Source organism: Gavialis gangeticus, unplaced genomic scaffold (genome assembly GCF_001723915.1).
Source record: "Gavialis gangeticus isolate Ggan-Ray unplaced genomic scaffold, GavGan_comp1, whole genome shotgun sequence".
Lineage (NCBI taxonomy): Eukaryota > Metazoa > Chordata > Crocodylia > Gavialidae > Gavialis > Gavialis gangeticus.
In genome coordinates this window covers 5,341,745-5,356,761 of record NW_017729022.1, presented here as the reverse complement: position 1 = coordinate 5,356,761, position 15,017 = coordinate 5,341,745, and the positions used below count along the sequence as shown (strand labels likewise).

At 43.6% G+C, this 15,017-nt stretch overlaps 1 protein-coding gene across 2 annotated transcripts in view; it reads left to right on the top strand.

Annotated features, from left to right (window-relative positions):
* LOC109295618 overlaps positions 1 to 15,017 on the top strand; it is a 102,010-nt gene that overhangs the window by 24,425 nt on the left and 62,568 nt on the right. For both annotated transcript variants that reach the window (XM_019514555.1, XM_019514556.1), the window contains exon 8: positions 6,593 to 6,681. In XM_019514555.1, coding sequence (XP_019370100.1) covers positions 6,593 to 6,681 — 89 coding nt within the window. The remainder of the gene's footprint in view (positions 1 to 6,592; positions 6,682 to 15,017) is intronic.

The following is a 15,017-nucleotide window of genomic DNA, read 5'->3' as shown; positions in this document are numbered from 1 at the left end:
AGCAACAGCTGATTCCCCCCTAAGGTAAGTGGGGTAGAGAGCGCAGCACAGCTGAGGCGGATCCATGAGAGTAAGTTTTTTGTCTAGTGCAGTAGTTCTCTACGAGGGTGCCTAGACATCCTTTTAGGATGCTGCAGGATGTCATACAATGTTAGGTGGGCAAACGTGATTCACAAGGTAAACTCAGAGACTTCATATAGGAATCCATTTTGATCTGTTATGGTCTTTCAGAGTTCCTCTCCATAGAAAAATTGCTGTATTATTTTTCCAAATAAAAAAAGAGTGAAAACTAAGAGGTGGTGTTTTCTGAGGGGTGGCTTGAACCTAATAAGGTTGAACTACTGGTTTATGACCCATGGGCTTTGGGTCATTGAGTCCCCCAGCTGGGATAACTGGGATGGCAAGCTGCTTTAAGGAACTTTGACTCAAATGGCAGGAGTACAGCAGGGTGACTTCTACTCTCTTTGTTTATAGTTATTTTCTAATTTCTCTCACTGTTTCAACATATAGTTATAATTTTTCTTCCTTGTGTAATAAATATATTTGCTATTCTTATGCTTTACTGATTGTCTGGGGTTAAAGTGATTTAAGAGCAGTTCATAGCTACAGGCTTGTCTCTTCTCCAGAGGAGGGCACCTTAATATTTTACACAAACAGAAAGATGGTATAAACCTTAGGATAGCAAAATCTCTTCTGCTAGGGCTGAAGAGGCCTGAATTGACGCAGCTGGCACTGAGGAATGCTGAACTAGGAGGTTGGTCCAGTGACAAATCTCAGTTTGTTTTCAGCATAGGGTTACTAACCCCCCAAAATTTGTTTTACTGACAATCTACAAACTTTTTACTGACTGTGCAAACTTTTTATTGACATATATGCTGCTGGACTGCTGTCCAGGTCAAGCAGAAGGGTTACATTTACATTAGGTAGAACTCATGTCAGTAATATATATTTGCTTGACCTGGACAGCAGTGACATGAGCAGGGTTCACATTTAGAGGTTTAACATCAATCGTAGTAAAAACGTTTGCCTGTCAGTAAGACTGTTACTGGCAGACAGTACATTGCAGGGCTCTGAGCAGTGTTCCCACTTAGACAACAGGTGGTACTGCTCTTGCTCTCTCTGTCCAGTATTGATGTGTGAACATAGCTTCATCTTGACACAGATCTTGAAACAAGCTCAGAGCTTCTTCATTTTTATGGACAGATCAGTTTGTTTGTTTGCTTGTTTTTTACAGACTTCACGTACAGGTAATTTTAGGCTGTTTTTTTTTTTTTTTCTAACCATCCATAAATTTAAGAACAGTTGGCAACCCTATCTTGGAGCGTAAGCAGCAGGATGGTGGAGAGGCTTGGAAGTGAAGGACACCTAAATATCTAAAAACACCAGCAGCCCAGTTTTGCACATTGAGAAACAGCATAGAAGTAGGAAGTGGTCAAAAAGAATATTCTAGAAGGGTTTAAGTGGATAGTCATGGCGGAAGTTGATGTAGGGTTGTGGTGGGGGGAAGAAGAGCAAAGCCGAAGGGAAGCAAAGAGCATTAGGACAGAAGTAGACTGAATGTGGGTGGTTCCTGGAGTTACACAGAGGGAGAAGAGGAAAGAGGAGAGAACAGAGCTAACTAGTGACATTGGAGAGTGGTTGGGAAGCTGCCTGCAGTTTTGGGGGAGAGTAGCTGTCAGGGTAAGAAGCTATAGCCCTGGTAGCAGATGGATATAGGAGGAGTTGCGTAGCCCTTAAAGAGAGACGGGCAGCGATGGAACGTTTGCTCACAGAATGATCCTTACATCTTACTAGAATGACCCCACAAGGTAACATATTTACCAGTCAGAAGAAAGCAGTAGGGTTCAGTTCTGGCCTTGGACTCATAGACATGATTTTCATGGAATGCTGTTCCTGTTTTTATTTCTTGAGAGTGGCACTGGGTGCATCATGTTTCATATTTAAGCAGAATATTGAATTAGTAAAGCAGTGGTCAGGTTGAACTTCTTATGTATCCACTACACTGCCAGTGTCCTAAATAAAGTGATATTTTTAACAAGTAATAGGATGAGAAACACTTCTTTGCTCAGGAACACCTCTCAGCCAATCTTTAGTCCTTAAGAACAGTGCTGCATTACATTTTTGTTGTTGTTACTTATTACTTTTAACAGTTATTTGCAGGCCTGATTTGCAATCATTATAGTGTCATATGTCAACATTTTTTGTATGCACAGTACAAACTACAGATTCAATGTACATGAATTCAGCTTCTGGATATAACTATGTTGAGGCACAAATACCTCTTAAGCATTGTTTTTGTCTCCTACCTCACTAGCCTGAACATTTTGCTTATGACTAGTGGACTTGATTCTGATTGCTATCTAAATTATGATGCCTAGTTGCTATGGTTACTGCTGTATCTAAAAAACTATAGTAATTTTGTGAACAATTACAGTAGAGTTAAATTAGGGAATGAATAATATGCAGATTTAACATTAATTTAAACAACTACATTTGTTTCTGTCCATATTTGAATAGGGAGTACAACTATTTTCCATAGCAGTGAGGCTGCTATGATAATACAGTGGCATGAAGTCACTTTTTGGTGAACAAACCTTTTAAAAACCAATATTTTGTAATATGTCACATAACATTGTAGTCTAAGAATAAAAGAGAAACCAAAGAGCAAAACTTTCTCTTTCCCAATAGATATAGATATATCAGATTTCTCCTTTTATTATTCAGATTTCTCTATTGTTTGGATTTTGATCTAATGATTCACTTACTAGTTTTTTTAATTCTCTTTCCTCATGATCCCACTCTCAGGTGTGTATCATACATATCATATTGCAATATTTCAGTATCTTTATGATTATGGCAGAAATTTATTTTGCTACAAGGTAGTTTGTAAGGTATCTCTACAATTATGAAATCAACGTTCTTTGAGGAAAGGATTAGACCATTACAATTTATTTCTATAGTGCCTAATACACTGTGACCCTAGCCATTGATTGAGACCAACAGACTTTCCCTTGGTGACATCCCACAGAAAGGAACAGAGGATCTGGAAAACTCATTGATGTTGCATCCAGATTCTTGCTTCAGAGGGACATGTAAAAGGGCTAAAAGCAGGTTTCACTCGATCCCACTGAACCCTGCAGGAGTTGCTAGGATCTGATGCTTCATTGGAAGGACCCCATAGCATCACTGTAGGAACTATGGAAGCACTCTGACAGTATGAAGAGAAGTGATGCAAAAGTGTGGGCCTTCAGGATGATAGTCTAGTACAAGTACAGGAAAATAGTGAGGAAGCCATAGACATCAGCAGCAGCACCTGACAGATTTGAGTTCATACTCCTGAAACCTTAGTGTTTCTTGATTTCAGGGGCCTGCCTCCTTTACTGCAAATATGTGGTGCAGGGGGCTGGTCCAAAGGCTGGATCAGAACCTCTGCCCCTGGATTGGGACATAGTGCCATCTGATTGGGGCCCTTCACTGTCTCCCCTGGCCCTGTGCCCCTGATCAGGGACCCAAGCCATCTTCCTCAGCCCTACACTGCCAGATGGGGGCCCCACTGCCTTTGCTCAGGCCCTGCACTACAGGATCAGGCCCCCACCACCTCCAGCCAGCTGACCTAGCATACTATCCAGCCATTGCTGTCATTGCTACCCTGCTGCCAAATTTTTGGACCTATGGGATCCTCTGTGGGCCAGATGGCATGGCTCTGCACACTGACAAGGCGTGGCTGGTCTGATAGAGCCAACGGTAAGAGACATGAGCAAGATTTAAAATACAGAGCTGGCAGAGTTTGGGACAGCCTGGAGAGCAGGGAGGAGATTATTAATGGAAGTTGTTTTGGGCCCTGGGAAGCCAGTTCCTGTGGAATTTCCTGCTACCTGAGTTGCAGTGAACCATAGAGCTTAGGAGTTCTGCACAGTATCCTGCTCTCAATTTCCCAGTGCATGTGAATCATTCAAAAATAGTGAAAATAGCCAAAACATTCCTAGATAAACACTAAGTAATAGGAGCCCAACAATTCACCAATTCTGTTGTTTGTTCACAGCAATACCAAGCACACAGGACCTGTCTACACGTCATGAATTATACAAGTGTCATTAAACATAATTTTATGCAGATAGGCCACTTATAATTATGAAATTATAGCACTTGAATGAAAAAGCTTGTTGTGATGATACAACTTCACAACTAGTATCGGACATTTGTATTAGGTAACTGCTTAAAAAAAAATGGTATGTAGCACATGTTTCTGATAAGCTACCCACAAGTTTTACAAGTATGGCTTCTTTAATTCGAAGAAGTCTTCAGTACCAGACTTCTTTACAGAAAATGATTAAGAAAGATTTTGATGTTACAATCACTGTTCCTTTACCTTTTCTTTTTTTAAAATAATGCTTTGTTCAAAATCTACACATATTTCAAAGGAAGTAAGAAAGGAACAAGATCTAAGGCAAGCATTGATAAGACAGCTTTTTAAAGAGTCTGGGTTATTCTAATGGTACATGTCCATACTTTCAAATGGCTGGATTTCTTTTAAGTTTAACCATAACTTTAAATTTCCTGGTTTTGTCTTTTTTAAATACAAAAAGCCTGTTTTTCTCAGTTCTCATGTTTGCCAACCTTGATTCCAGTTTAAGAATGTTGTTTATATGGAATATAAAAATAGCATAATGTATACTGTCTTCTATCTAGTTTAGGGAAAACTATCTAGTTTAGGGGGGGAAAAACAGAGTTAATTGTCCATATGGTAAAATATATATTTAATTAATCTCTTTAAACAGTGAAATTAATTAAAATGAATAGGTAGGATAGAAAGCACAGCAGGTAGAATTCCTTGATGGAGTAAAGCAAAAAGAATATTTACAGTTGGGTATACATATTACAGTTTGGCCCCGATTTTCCCTCTAAAAAGTAATTTGTTGAATAAACTGCAGGGGCAGTCCTGCTTCGGCATGAAAAGAGGCTTGATACTAGTAGGTCTTTTCCTTTTCTAGCTCCTATGATGTGACATTTTATTTAACAGTACCTTATAGACTAAATCAGAGACGTACTGCATGAGCTTTTGTAAGCCCAAGCTCACTTCATCAGGTGCTGTAGGTTCAATTTAGGGATTTTATACAAATCGGCTTGATTGATTATCCACCTGGAAAACTGGGAAAATAAAAGAAACAAACTATCTCAGGGAAACTGTTAATAGTATCTCACCTCAGCCAGCTTAATAATTTATCACAGTCAGTGAATGCAGAGTTCTGTCTTAGCCCCACACAGGGTGAACTTGGTAGCACTAGCTCAAGCATTCGCTTTGCCTCACTGCCATGGGGAAATGCTGCTCTGCTGTTGCTGTCAGTGCTCCTCATAATCACTGGGGGTGACTGCTCCACACTGCCACCAAGGGGTGCTGACCTGCTGCCAGTTGCTAATGCAACCCAGCTCTTTTAGACCTTAAGCTCAAGGATTTCAGCTCTTTTGGAATACTGCAGATACAGGTCTCAGCCTGACCCCATTGTTTGTACTCCAGCCATTTCACCTCTTTTACAAACAAATGGGTAACAGGCCTCAACTGAATCCCTTACAGGAGTTTGCACATCACAAGTACTCTGCCATGTGAAGCTTAGTAGATCCTGGAGGGAACTTCTCCAAGTCTCTTCTGTTACACTAAAGGTCCCTCCAACTTAGACAGCTACACAAGTCATGGTGAGTGCTCACCCCTCAGCAACCTTTTCCCAATTTTTCTCTTACAGCAGGGCTGTCCAACTTCTAAGATGCTGCAGGTCACATCCCCAGAAACTCCACCACTGAGGGGAGGTGGGGGGGGCGAGGGGACAGGGACATGCGAGTGGTCCTTCCTTCTATCACTGCATTAGGTGCCCCGTCAATGTAATGCGCACTGTAACATGCACCCACATGAGCACAGTTCCCACCACCGCTACAAAGTGCACCTGTGTGAGTGTAATTTTTTCCTACCCCATCCTGAAACTGCTGCACCCTGCACGCACGTCTCTGATTTAGTTAGTCTGTAAGGTGCAAATCTACCCTGCCTTCTGTCTGACATCAGACTAACAGATAACTGCCTTTCTCATTTTATTTAACTATCATTTTCCCTATTAAACTGGGACATTGATATTCATGTCATTGATAACTCAGTTTGCCTCCAGTAAAGTGAATTTGAAGTACATGCAACTTTCTTTTAAAAAATATACATTGTAGAACTATCCTTTGTTAGTTAGAAAACAACTGAAAATATAAATATCAAATTACAAAGCATGACAGGTACCTAGAGTAATTGCATGGTAAGCTAATTCCTACTAACTTCTGCAAAAAACTTACAAATAAAATTCTGTGTGTGAATTAAATGAAAAGAAATACTAATATAAATAATGAGAATAATTATCAATTTCTTGCAAGACAACTTTACTGTTTTTGAGTTGGATTCAGAATAGCTGAGTTAGCTTTTCTTCCTCCATTTTAAATGCATTGTTTGATTTGGGGACAGTTTTTTGGGAAGGAATTGAACCAATGTAATAAAGGTAACTTTTAAGAAAAAATTCAAGTGACTTGATCCATTGTTATTGAGTTCCTCCATTCATTTTTTCAGATTTCTGTGGTCCCTAACTGTTTCCCATACAGTGATGGAAGTCAACTTGTTGCCTGCAAGTTTAACAAGTTCACGGTTAACATCCTATTGTAAGAACTCTGAAAGCTTTTTTTAACTGTTTCTGTGCAATGGCTTATTGTGTTTTGTGTACTTTAAATTAACCACCTCGTAAGCATTTGCTTCTAGTGAAGCCTATATGATAGAATAGCTGTGTCTAGAAACATCTTCTAAGAACTGTTCTTTAGCTTGTCCAAAAATATGTAATACTATTACCACTTTATTATTTATAATGATTTATAATCCGGTACATATCATTACAGGGGATTTGATAGCAGTCTTTAACTACCTGAAGGGTAGTTCTAAAGAGGATGGAGCTAGATTGTTCTCAGTGGTGACAGATGACACAACAAGGAGCAATGATCTCAAGTTGCAGCAAGGGAGGTTTAAGTTGGATATTAAAAAAAACTTTCTCACTAGGAGGGTGGTGAAGCACTGGAACAGGTTACCTAGAGAGGTGGTGAAATCTCCATTCTTGGAGGTTTTTAAGACCTGGCTTGACAAAGCCCTGTCTGGAATAATCTAGTTGGGGCTGGTCCTGCTTTGAGCAGGGGGTTGGACTAGATGACCTCCTGAGGTCCCTTCCAACCCTGATTTTTCTATGATTCTACACTTAGTTACAGGTAACATTGACATTAGTGAAAGCGCATTGCTATAAAAGGTAATGCTGACATTAACTCCTTCACCCCAAGCCATGAAAAGTTTTCCCCTTAAGATACTGTTTGGTATCCACACAAGTGGACGGTTCAAACTTTCAATTTTCTCTGCAACAGAGCATGAAATTTCCTCACATCAGAACAAGCTCATGTCAGTCATTAAGTGACAACAGGTCAAGTCGGGTGGCCAGTACTCAAAATAAATCTGCTTTCAGAGACTTAGCAGCTGCTATGACTAGGGCAAAGGAGCATTTATTTGCTGCTTGAACATCTGTGTATGATTGTTAAACTATATAATATGCAGTCAGTCATAATGGAAAATTTTCTTTTTGTGAGTTGGTCTGATTGTTGAAGGCCTGGTGTACACCCAGTTTTGTTTGAGCAAAACTCCCCATGAGAGATGCTGTTTTTTATCCATTTAGTCATACGAGCATAGTACCTGATGTGGATGCAATTACACCATTACAAAGTTACCTTGTACCACTGTAGCTTATTTTCCTTCCTGCACCCATACTGTGGGAGATAGCTATACTGATAAAGCAGTATATTTCTAAAACAGTAAAAGTTAAAGCAGTAAAACCCAACTGCAACAGAAATCACTATATTTAATTAATTGTTGTTGTAATATAACATTACTAGCTGAAACCCACAAAACATTTTAGATTTTTTTTTATTGCAAAGGTATTTCTTTAAATACAGGATTTTTAGTTATCCCTTGACTGAATACTATAACGAAATCAAAACTTCTCACCATTGAAAAGACTACATAAAGCTGTCTGTGTGTAAACACAGGCTTAGGATTCTATCATATTCACATTTGGTAGATGGACTTCTTTTTTAGACATTTTTTCTAGAAGTCTTATTCCAAAATTCTAAATTTTTCTATTATAATGACAGCTTATTCTGTCTGGCAGTAATCATTGTGATTGGCTGCCAAGAATCTGTTGTTTACTGTGGTCTGTTACTGGTAGGGACAGTGCACGGGGTACTGGAAGGCCACCAAGGCTGAGCTTCCCTGAGCACACCCAGGCTTCCAGTGCCCTGTGCACCACTGGATCTGGTGGGTGCTGCCTGCAAGCTGGGGCTGTACCTGTGCAGCTAGCACCCTGCCTGGGCAGCCTCAGGGGGCACCATCACTGCAGAGGGAAGCACTGGCCACCCCACAGCTCAGGGGTTATGCAACCTGGTGGTAGCTTGCACGGGTAGGCTCTGCTGAGGGGGAAAAAAAAAGTGTTGAGGGGCCTGATCTTTTATTTTTTCCTTAAGCCTGCTTGCATCTCCCATGGCCAGGGAGTGAGCTGCTGGTGGGTCATGCAGCCCCTGAGCAGGCAGGGAACCATGGTGCTTCCCTCCATGGCAGTGGCACCCCTTCTGCAGGACCCACCTGCTGACATGCAGTCCCGGGGTTGTTGCCACTGCAGAAGATAGCACCAGGGCCCTGTGCAGCTCAAGGCCCGCTACCAGCTTGCCCCCTGGCCGTGGCTCTGGGCTGGCTCAGGGGTGGGAAGGATTGGGGCCCCTCACCATTTTGTTTTGTTTTGTTTTTTTCTTCAGTGGAGCCTGCCCACTCTGCAGCAGTGGGGGCGGAGGGGCTTCATTCTAGTTCTGACTTGCCTGCATATCTGTTTGAAATGCCTCAGGATCTATAATAATAACATGCTTATTCCATCTATCCAGACGACTCTGATTGGTTGTTTCAGTAAGCATTGGATGCTGAGACAACCAATTGGAGTGCTCTGGACAGACAAAATAAGCCTATTATTATTATAGATAATTACTTGTTGCCAGTTAGTCATTGATTTTTTTTTTTTTTTCCCCCTCCCTCTTACCATGTTTGAGTGGATGAAGCCTTTGTAACCAGAAGGTTCTCTGTGGAGAAACGTGAAACCTTCCTTACCAGAGCTCAGGGTGCTCTGAGCCTCTGCTGGTCAGTTTTTGTGAAATCTGGGATCAAACTATGGTCTGCAACCTAAGATTGCAATGTATTGTTAAATACAGTAGGCCATGACTTTTATCACAAAATATTTTTGGTTACTTTTAGCACAGATTGTTTACTTTACGATTTTTTTCAGTATAATGACTAACTACAAAGAAGTAAGGCACCCAAGTTAAAATTCAGATTTATGCTAATAAGTCATCTCTTAGTTTTTTATTAAAAGACTCTGGTTCAGAGTCTTTCATCCACTCTGCACCCTCTGGGCCCCACAGTTAGTGCATAGGGACCAGAGCCCTTTCATTACACTGCCCTGGTATGATAGACCTAGCTTCTGTGTCACCCTCTTACAGATGTACAGGTACTGAGAATGATGAAAGAGATGGTACTGAGAAAGATGAGAGACAGTGCCTGTATTGCAAAGGACTCTGGTAGCTTTGGTTTCTAGAGGGTAGTTCTATAAATAAGTAAGCTTTTTCAAACTGAGTAAAGATGAAGAAAGAGTTTCTGAAGTGTCCTAGTTCAAAAACAGAAAACCCCATTTTGTTAATACTATTGTAACCCTTCTGCCAAGCGTCAGATAGCAGCAACAAGGGATGAGTTAACCTTAGGGGTTTTATACAAATTATCTTGGCTCAAGCCTTCACCCAGAAACCTGGGAAAATAATTTCTTCCTGGTTATTCCAATGTGAACAAACTTCACGTTGCAAGCAGTATCAAACTATAACAGGGTTTATTAATGGGGGATAGGGAGGTAGGCTGACAAACAGGTTTAATAACCCCTTAATAATCAATTGGTATGACTGTAAACTGCATCAGACTGGAAGGCCTGATGGTAATGTGGTGGGGCTAGTCATGGCAGGGTTGCTCCTATAAAATACCACTATGTTGCAACCTTCAGAGTAAGGTGAGTATAGGGTGCCTCCAAACTCTAGCTCCCACTGCCTTGTGGGTACTCCTTGGTTGGAGAAAGACTAACAGACATCATCCTGACAGGAACGTGCTGTCACAGGTCTAATCTGTTGCTCTTTGGAAGAAGCTACAAGCATCAAGGCACTGAACATCTGAACTGGGTCTGGCCTTTGGACTCTGTCTTGATAGTCTAAAGGAGGGATGGTAGGTCTAGGGCAGCGCTTACTCTTACATTCTCTTGCCTATGTGTACGTGCTGAAGGTTTTGGTGTGAGGGTCACATAGAACTCTTTCACATATGCTGTGTTCCAGAGGGTCGACGGTTGCCAAGAAGCCCTTCTCAACTTACGACTAACAGTTTAGCATAGTCAGTAGGTTCATAATTCTCACTTAGTCCCACACAAGGTGGACAAAGTATTCAGTAGAGCTAGTGCAGCTCTTAGTCCAAGGTTTCCCTTGTCTCAGCACTGCTGGGGCATTGCTCTGTTCCTTGCCACTGCTGGGGGATGCTGTTCCCCATTGCTTCTCACCACTGTTGTGGGGCGTTGCTCCTCATCAGTGCCCACTGATGCTGGAGGTGGGGCCACTGCTCCTTGTTGCTGCTCACCATTGCTGGGGGTGCACCACAACTCGTTGCTGCTGGGGCACTGCTTCTCACCACCACCAGTGGGGCACTGCTTTTCACTGCTGTCAGAGGGAGGGCCAGCATTGCTGCTGCTCCTTATTACTGCCTACCGCTGGTGGGGGGGCACGGCTTGTCCTCTGGTTGCAGAGGCAACCCACCTTTCTTAGATGCAGGCTCTCCTCTTTCAGGGTCTGGTAAGTACAAGCTCCTATCTAACTTGGTAGTACCTTATGGATTTCAGCTCATTAGGACCTAGTAGGTAACGGGCTCAGACTAGGATTTGTTTGTCACCAGCACTCATTTCCTCTTCGGTTGGATACCATGCCCTGTTAAAAAAATGTTTCAAGGGCCAAATCAATTTCAATTTCTATTGGGCAGAGGCCAATAGTCAGGTTCCAAATTTCAACTGAGCAGAGCTGAGTGGCTCTACTACTTGGCAAGTATCCACCCTCCCAGACCTATCATTTTGGGGCTTCGGGTACTCCCTAAGTCTATGGCAAACATCCTACATGCAAGCTCAGGGCCCAGAGATGCTGGGTTTTGGATGCCCTCTAGTCTTGCTTGCTCCTAGCCAAAAGGCTGGGAGCAGGCCAAGGGGAAAGCAGGGAAGCAGTCCCCCATTGCCACAAAATTATACAATCGAGTTTTCTGCATTTGGAGAAACTTGCAGGGGTCAGCCTGCCTGGAGTGCAAGGGACAGGCCTCACCCTGGGAAAAACACCTTGGTTTTTGAAATTTTGGGCTGGGGGCCAAACCACTTCTGAATTAAGTTCCAAAAATTGACTGAGCAGAGCTCAATCATTCAAATCTGTGTGGCACTACCACCAGCAAGTATTCTACCACCCAGACTCATCAGTTTGGCACTCTGGATGCTCCTAAATCCATGGCAGGTATCCTGTGTGTAAGCCCCAAGCCCAGACACCTTGGAGTTCAGATGTCCCCTATCTTGCTTGTCCCTAGCCAAAAGGCTGAAGGAGCAACCTAGGGGGAAGGTCTAAAAGCAATCCCCCATTGCCATAAATTGTGTAGCCAAGATCCTTGCATTTGGAGGCATTTGTAGGGGAGCCTACCTGCAGTGCAACAGATAGGCCTTCACTCTAACTATATTTGAGTCATTCAAGGCCAAGAGGAAGAGTATCTTTCCTACCAGGTAAGTAAAACAACTGTGGTATCTCAAATGCCCCAAAGCTTCAGTCTAGAGTCTTTCCTCTTCCCCTTGTGATTCCTGACCTGGGGGTCCCTTCACCTTAGACTCACACAAGTCATGGTGAGAGCATTGACCTATCAGTGTTATTTACTCAATTTTCTCTTACAGTATCAACCCCCTTAGTAACTTCATAGTTTTAGAAGGCAGGGCCAGTTTACCCAAACCTAATTTCCCTGGACTCTTATATTCAAAACGTTAAAGGCAATTAAAACATGTTATTGCAGTGAAAACAAGCACAGAAGAGATTTTCAGCCCCTCATCTATACGTGCCAATAGGTGAATATGCAGATAAGAGACACAGTCCTGATAACCTAACCTTGCATGCCAATGGCAGAATGCAGATAAGCCCCACAGAGAGGGAGTGCAGCTACACAAGATGTTTACTGCACAGTAGACTAATTAGCTGCCTAATAAACATCTTGGCATCTAAACATGCACCCGTATTAGGCTGGAGTAAACTAATTTACTCCACAGCAGGATAGTACTTCTAAATTCAAGTACTATCTTGCTACAGAGTAAAAAGCTTCACAGTAGCACACACAGAGATGCTGCCCCGGCTGGCTGGGGCATGAGGGTGGTTCAGTGTGGGGGCTGCCTGTTGGCTAGCCCCACACTGAAGCACCCTCATGCCCCAGCCAGCCTCTTTGCAGCAGGTTGAACTGTGGGGAGCACATCAGGTAGGACCTCGTGATGAGTGGAGTTCAGATCCTGAGCCAAAGCAAGGAAGAGACCAGTGTCCTGGCCTACGTGGATGACCTGAACATTCTGTGCCATAATAAGTGTTCTGTAGAAAGACCCCTGTGGTGCACACAGATCTACGAAGCAGCAGCAAGGCCCAAGCTCAACGTGAGCAACATCTGTCTGGCTTTGGGTGGGCTCCGGGGCCTGCAGTCCCTGGGGGTCTCAGTTCTTTACAAGGGGGTCAAGATTCTCAGGATTGAGTTTGACCCGAGTTGAGTGGAAGGAAAGCCTGGGAAAAGAAGGAGGCCAAAGTTAAGCAGAGGTTGGGTCTGTGGCACGTGTATCACCTCTCCATGGGCAGGGGCGCGTGGCGCTCATGAAGTCAGTGTTGCTACCAGTGGTTCTGTACACTGCATTAGTCATCCTCCCACCAAAACATGTTGCCCACAGAATCCAGAGAGCCACGTGTGGGTTTTTTTTTTTTTTCTGGGCATCCAGAGGGGAGAAGTTGGCAAGGAACACCCTTTACAAGATGAAACAGACTGGGGGCAGGGAAATGCCAGACATCCTTCCTGCAAGCAACGTACATGAGCCAGATCTGCAAGCCGGTGACTGGCACAGAGACCAAAACAGCCTGGCTTGTCAGGTATTTTGCAGGACACCTCCTGAGACTGTGGAAGGTGTACGCACTGACCAGCGGGAGATTGTGGACCATGGAACCCCCTGATTCTACAAGGTCCTGGACAAGTTCCGGAGTGAGTATTGGCTATAGAAGGAAGGCTCGCTGACTGACTATGTCAAACCACAGGAAGATACAGAAGGCAGTCAGACCCAGAGTCAGGCTATCAACCATGGAGCTATTTCTTGATGATGACTGCTAGGCCATCTGGGAGTAGATTGTCCACAAGGACCTATGAAAGGACCACAGAGGCCACGTCTTGATGGAAAACTGATTCAGATGTTTCCCAGGTGGGAGGCTGCCCATATAGGTGTCTTGAGGTGACATCTATTCTGCAGCTCTGTACCTCCCCTAACACTGAGGTCCATGCCTCACACATTGCATCCTTCACCCCTTCCAGCTGTGGTCCCCTCTCTTTGGCTCCCCCTTAGGCCTTGGCCCTGCCTTCAGGCCAGTTGGAATCCCGAGCCTCTTGCTCTGGACATCCCTCATGGTGGGTCCCTGATCCTTTGACCCCCCTTTGGGTCCTGGCCCCAGCATGGACCAGTTGATGGTACCTCTGATATCTTTTATTAGAACAACTGAATAGTTGGAGAAATATACCTTAGCAAGCTTTTGGGTTTAAAAACCCTTTGTCAGGCTGGGGAAGCGTCTAGTTGGTGTGTGTGCGCTCTTCCTGGATGTAATGAATAGTGAAGAAGCCAGAGGCTGGCATGCAATGCAGGCAAGAAAGCCAGTCAGTGAAAATGTAAATTGAGGTGTCAGGGTGAGGGACAAGCTGCAGGGGGGAGGGGGGAAGGAAGGGGATGTAGCAGTTAAAAGTGGAGAGGTGCCTGGGGAGTCAGATATCAGGCAGGCTATAGCGTGTCATAAATCCAATGTCTATATTGAGTCCATGAGTTTTTGTATCCAGGAGGTTGATGAAGTGAAGTTCATATGCTTGTCTGTGAAAAGTGGTCTGTAAATTCAAACAAACACCGAACCTCGCTAACCTCATCACCAGAAGCCAACTTCCTACAGCCTAAAACACACTGAATGGATCCAGACCATGCCATGACAAGAAATGCAAAACCTGCCAGCATATAATCCAGTCTATTACAGACAAGAATACCCAACTACCTGTGGGGGCACATTTCGCACAAGAAAGCCACTCTGTCTCCAGTATCTCAGGCCTGATCCTCAAAGGGAATTTACAAACCACTTTTCACGGCCGAGCCTATGAACTTCACTTCATCAACCTCTGTAACTTGCTGTGCCTGTCTGGAACTCTCTGTTTAAGCTTTTCTAGTCACCCCGAGCCAGCTGTGGTCCTGTAGACCGACAGTTTGCCCAGGCACCAGTTACCTAATCCACTGAAGCTTCTTGCCTGCCATGTCTTTGATGGAAATCTTTTATCTTGGGGACAGCTGTTACTCCCCGTTCAGTGATGCCTAGTTACGGGTGCTGGGTAGTGTGAGGACCTTGGGGCTTCACCTCCCCTACACCCCACCTAGCGCCAGCCTGTTGTTACTGTGGTGCTGCAGAGACATAATGTGGTATTCAGCTGTTGTCTTATCCATCCTTGTATTCCTATCATTGTCCTTCCCAGCCCTCTCCACAGTAGGGCTCACAGGTCTCCTCCTGTAGCACATCGATTGATTCTGCCGAGTTGGTGTGCGGGGGCAGCTCCCCACATG